The sequence below is a fragment of the Barbus barbus genome (assembly GCF_936440315.1).
Source record: "Barbus barbus genome assembly, chromosome: 16".
NCBI classification, from domain to species: Eukaryota; Metazoa; Chordata; class Actinopteri; order Cypriniformes; family Cyprinidae; genus Barbus; species Barbus barbus.
In genome coordinates, this window is record NC_136744.1 from 9,209,427 (window position 1) to 9,215,503 (window position 6,077).

Genomic DNA, 6,077 nt, shown 5'->3' on the forward strand with positions numbered 1-6,077 from the left:
TTGTAGGCTAATGTTTTCTACTTGTCATCTCATAAATGTAGCTTTTATAGCTTTCATATTTTTCATAATTTACGTGGAAAATATGACATCTTGTTTATGTTTTAAGTCTGTATGATTAATATGATTATATTATATGATTTAGCAACACACTTTTTCTCTCTCTGTCTAGAATAAGAATCTATGCAATCAAAATCAAACCTTTTAGAATCATACTTTTGTGAATAAATAAATATGTATTAATTTACATCAATGTTCAGTGTTATACAAATGACATCAGAGAGATCAGTATAATCAAATGAACACTAAAACGACGTATTCAATAATCTGGATAATCTATTTAATCTATATGTTTTAATTATTATTATTATTATGTCACATGTGTTTTCGCCAGGCGATGGCGCGCGTGATCTTAGAATGCAGCGACCGGAAGCTGCGTGGATCATGAAGGAAGTTATGGTTGTTTTGTTTCACATCGCTGTATAGACTTAAAGCTATTTCTTACAGCATTTACACAAGAAATACGTTTAACCCAGAGGTAGGTTTCTACTTTCCTCACCCAGAACAAAACGAACACGGGTTTTGTGTTTGAAGCTGTACATGTGTTTGAACATGTGTTTGAAGCTGTATTTGTGATTCCACGTTAAGAGATTAAATCAAATATTGTCCTGTCTTTCTGAATGTCCTGGGACACCATTCATCAGATCGTAATTTAGTACATTAATACAGTTCATGTGAAAGTGGGTGTTCGTGTATTACTTTACAGTAACATAACGTATGCTTAAACTTATTGTTAGTAAAGTAAATTCAAGAGTTTATGCTCACATGATTATTATTTATCATGAACTTATTTTACTATTTAAAATAATAAGCCATCAGTCCCAGGAATTGTGTTCAGACAAGAGGTGCATCCAGTGGGATGTTTGTAAACACTGTTGAAGAAGTTCACATGGATGGTCTACTCTTGCCTGTTTTTTCTACATTATCAAGCCCAATCCATTATTTATTTATGTATGCATGTATTTGTTTGTTTGCAAGAATAATAACAGTTTTGCAAAGACTCATATGGATATACAGACATTTTACATTTGTCTACAAACCTAATTTCAAAGTCTTTTGATTGAAGGATCTTTAAGATTATGAGAAAACAAAATTAGATAAGCATGTTGAATTGTATAGTCTTCTCTCTCTATATACATACAAACAGTGCATACATATATATCCAGTGTAACTTACTGGTTACTGACATTAGGTGTAATTTATATGTACTTATAAATGACTGTCTCACTTATCAACACAGCAGGCCTGGGCAATACAGATAGTAGAATATACAAGCTATATCATTTATTTTCTGCCTTTTGATGACATTTAATATATACCAATCGTGACAGCCATTGTAGCAAAGTCAAATGGTTTAATACAAAAGGTATAATACCATTAAAAATACATTTTATCCACACTGATCATCACATAAATGAACACAGGGAAGAGTGATTATTATTGTTAATATTCATTATCTATATGTATATATTATATATAACATGTATATAACAACTTATATAAAACTGTTTTTAATACATAAAAGTTGTGCCAGATTTTTTTTTTTTTCAGTCATAATGAAAATGAATCAGTTTTGAGTTGATTTAGTAAAAAACAGTTCTCAAGCCACACAGGAAACCTAATGGCCACCTAAGAGCGTTCAAGTTATGACACTCACAGTTGCTTAATTTTTATATCACCTTTTATACAATTATGAAAACAACATGAATATTTGCTATATCGCTCAGCCCTAGAATAATTTCCATGCTATTGTTGTTTGGTACTTTTCTTTTTTTTATATACATTATTATTTGATCCTGTGCCCACTTCTTATGCAGGCTGGAGCAGGCCAGGCATGAGCAGAGCACACCTGGACGAGTGGCAGAGGAGGTCCTTTGACATTTCGTCTGGCTCCTGTACACCTGAACAGACGGCTGATGCTTACCGGGCACACGTCCTGTCCATTCAGTATGCATGGGCGAGTGCTGAGCTCTCTCCGGCCGGAGCTGCCAGCCTGCTCAGGACCTACTCGGAGCGGTACGCTGCAGTCCTGGACTCAGACGACCCACGCACAGGGCTAAACAACTATGCAGAGAGTGCCCTGCACCTGGCCCACAATCAAAAGAACCATAGCGACAAATGGGAGTCGTCCCTAACGTTCGAAAATGTGTTCAACCTGCCGTGCGTGCAACGGATGATGCAGGCCAGGTCAAAAGAAGACGCTCTCCTGGTAGATCCGGCAGATGTTATCATCACTGTTGGTGGTGAAGTCAGCAGGGGAGATGAGAAAGGCAGCGTTGTCTCTGGTCCACCTCCTGGATTAAAACAAGAGCCTCTGGCTCATGGGCTCACTACACCTCCATCTAGAGCTGAGTTGGGCAGTGGGGTCAGTAACCCACTTAGCACTGCTGTAGAGTGGGCCAGAGGACTTGAAGGAGCCCCTCCTCGTATGTCCCTGGTACAAAATGCTCTAAAAGCTCCAACAGGATCTACGCCTATGTTTGGCCATAACATTTTCAGTTCCACAGGCAGTGCTAGTGTGTCTCAGTCTAGTGTGGGTTGCACAAGTGGATCCAATGTGCATAATCAGCCTGCGTTCTTTTCCTCCACAAACCCCTCCAAGAGGAAGAACTTCTATGACTCAGGAACTGAAAGCAACAGAAGCTCATTCCCATCACAAGGCGAGCAGGAACCGCGAGGGAGGGGACGGAGACGAGAGGAAGGTGTCAGCACTAATTTTAGATCAGCACGAGAGCAGTTCATCGTTGACCAGCAAAAAAAGCATTCCCATCAGGGTCAGCGAGGCTCTGCGGCCAACGTTGCTGCAATCACCAAGAGATGCCTTGGACCGAATCGGTCTCGTGGGGCGTCCTCCAAATTCATCTCTCCCATGCCAAGGCAAGAGGAAGAGGGCAACTCAAAGGAAAATGCACCACAAGACATGCAACCTGTTGATGAGCGACTAAAGAACTTTGAGCCCAAAATCATTGAACTTATCATGAGTGAGATCATGGACCATGGCCCCCCGGTAACTTGGGATGATATTGCCGGCCTGGAGTTTGCCAAAGCCACAATTAAAGAGATCGTAGTGTGGCCTATGTTAAGACCTGATATATTTACTGGCCTTAGAGGTCCACCTAAAGGCATTCTTCTCTTTGGTCCTCCAGGCACTGGTAAAACCCTCATAGGGAAGTGCATAGCGTGTCAGTCAGGAGCTACTTTTTTCAGCATCAGCGCTTCGTCACTCACTTCAAAGTGGGTTGGAGAGGGCGAGAAGATGGTACGGGCACTCTTTGCCATCGCTCGGTGCCACCAACCTGCCGTCATCTTTATCGATGAGATCGATTCCCTTCTTTCTCAGCGCACAGATGGAGAGCATGACTCTTCCCGTCGGATCAAGACCGAATTTCTTGTCCAGCTGGATGGAGCTGCCACCTCAGCAGAAGATCGCATTCTGGTGGTTGGTGCCACCAATCGGCCACAAGAGATTGACGAAGCAGCTCGCCGCCGCCTGGCCAAGCGACTCTACATCCCTCTCCCCGAGGCTGAGGCTCGCCGGCAGATAGTGACTAACCTCATGTCCCGTGAGAAAAGCCAGCTGGAAGCAGATGAGATGGAGAAAGTGGTGCAGGGCACAGAGGGCTTTTCAGGGGCAGATATGACACAGCTGTGTCGCGAAGCAGCCCTAGGCCCCATCCGAAGCATTCGTCTAAGTGACATTGCTACCATCTCAGCAGAACAGGTTCGGCCCATACTCTGCAGTGACTTCCAGGAGGCTCTCAAAACAGTGCGGCCCAGTGTCTCTTCTAAAGATCTGGAGTTATATGAAGAGTGGAATAAGACATTTGGCTGCGGTCGCTGAGCGAATGTGTTCTGATTATATGAGTTTTATGTTAGTGTGACTATAATGTTGGGTTCATTTCTTGAAATAAATTGTCAGTTTTTCTTGAGTCTTTTTCCATCTTTTTCATGAACATTCTTCTCAGAGAGCTGTGAAACAAAGACAATCTCTGTTTTTTTGTGATTGTGAAAAAACAGTGGCATTTCTGCAGTTTCATATTAAGGTAGTCATGCTTGATTGACTCAAAACAGCACTCAAGATTTTGTAAATCTTGTTACTCTATGCCTTTCCTCAAAATTAGCATACCGCAGTGTTGTCTTCCTGAAAACAGTTGCATCACAGAGAGGAGCTGCAACTCTTTTCCTTGTAATATAGAGGAAATGTGCCAAGTTTGCACTAAAAAGGAACATGGGGTCTTGAGTTTGTTGTTTCCTTCTGAATGCACTTATCCAAAAGGGAACTGTCAGCTAGTACAATGTTCTGCCCGCCCTACCTTCTGTGTGTGCAGAATGAATTCAACGGCTTTCCATGTTTACCTGCTCTCACTCCTGTACAGACAGTGCTAGACACCTTAGGGCCAACTCTCCCATTGTGTTGTGCCTTGGTGAATGGATTTTGCGGGGAAGTTGGGCAACACTGCAGGCATTCTGGTCTCATGATAAGAGTTCAGCTCTTGCAGTGCTCTTCCTGTTGTTAAACCAGTGTGGTCTCGGACCACATCTGGTAAACCAGAGGAATGGCTTTTTGCCTTGGAAGGGGTTTTAAAGTTGAACTCTTCATCCTCCTCCTAGAGGACAGTTTGGTCGGTTTAGTTTTTTCAGTTACACATTGTGCCTGTGGAGAACTGGCCATCTGATCAGTATTCAGTCTTTTTTTTTTTTTTTTTGCTTTCAGAACAGGAGAATCTATTTTTGTATTGTTTTCTTAAACTGTTGTTTTCAGGTGAACTCGAAGTTGGTGGGAAACCATCAAAGTTGCTATTTTCATAAATTCTTAGAGAGACCCATTGATGATGACACCAGGCATAAACCTCTTAAAACAAATTGTGCATTATAGAAGCAGATAACAACTGTGGCTTGATGCGTTTACTGTTGATGGATGGAGAGGAGCATTGTTGAGCTCTAAATGAGTGGCCGCAGATGGCATGAGGAATAAAAGTTGCTGGTCCAGTGGTGAGGAAACTCACCCAGGCCAAATCACAAAGTAATGAATGAATGAATTTGAACATGAGTGATTTTGGTCAGGTTACAAAATACGATGCAGTTTTGAATTCATTTGTTTAGATTTTTAGTTGTATTTTCGGTAGGCTTTGAATTATGTCACTTTATTTGGATGAGACTGGCTTCCCTGAAATTTCTTTCTGTTTGTTGTTTGTATGCCTATGCATTAGCATAACATCTTCATCGTCAAAGTACAACTGATTTGTGCTGAAGTGAAAAGCAAGGTCTGTGTTACGTGAAACCTGATGACTGCACTCTTGGAAAATTGAATCGAGAGATGGCTGATTGATTTGGTTGCTTCGTGCAACTGCAAAACCATTCTTACAGGAAGTCAGGCTGAACTGTTAATACACCTCAGAAGGCGAGTGGGGTTTAACAGTCTAATTCAATTCTAAACTCTGACTCTTGGGTTGTCTTCATCTGCATCCTATTATAGATTGTGCTCACATGAAATGAATCAGTCATGTAATTTTCATGAAACAATCTTAGAAAAACTGGAAGCCCATGAAAAAAGGGTGTCATTTATTTTTCATCTTTTTGTCAAGCGGCTTAATGAATATTTTAGGGTTGTGCGGTTGGCCGGAGTGTTGAAACTTTGTAAAATTAGCCAAGTAGTAAGTCTATCCCCGAGGAGTGGTGGAAGGCTGTCAGAACAGCAGGGGTAGCCCGCAGCTGGACTATAGCAGGACAGGCACACAGAATTCCTCCACAACCTTTCTCGACGCTATATCTACAGCTGATATTAACCTTTGCATCATTTATTTTCTAGTTTGTCTTAAGCTACACTGTTATTTTTAGACAATTAGTGTGTTGTGTTTCCAGTTTTCTTTTTTTTTCTTTCTTTATTTCCTTTTCTTTTTCTTCCCCATTCCTTGAAAATATCCTTTGGTGCTGACATAACATTGTTTTAATCAAATTGCTAATGCCAGTGTTCACTATAATGCTGATATCTGTAATAGTCTTTAATATTAAGTGTACAT

General features: G+C 41.1%; 1 protein-coding gene across 1 annotated transcript; it reads left to right on the forward strand.

Annotated features, from left to right (window-relative positions):
* The first annotated feature begins 425 nt into the window (after positions 1–425).
* Positions 426–3,985, forward strand: LOC306882023 (fidgetin-like protein 1). Its single transcript, XM_079436450.1, has 2 exons — positions 426–535; positions 1,875–3,985. The coding sequence occupies exon 2, from the start codon at positions 1,892–1,894 to the stop codon at positions 3,896–3,898; it is 2,007 nt and encodes a 668-aa protein (XP_079292576.1). The 5' UTR covers positions 426–535; positions 1,875–1,891; the 3' UTR covers positions 3,899–3,985.
* The last annotated feature ends 2,092 nt before the right edge of the window (positions 3,986–6,077 follow it).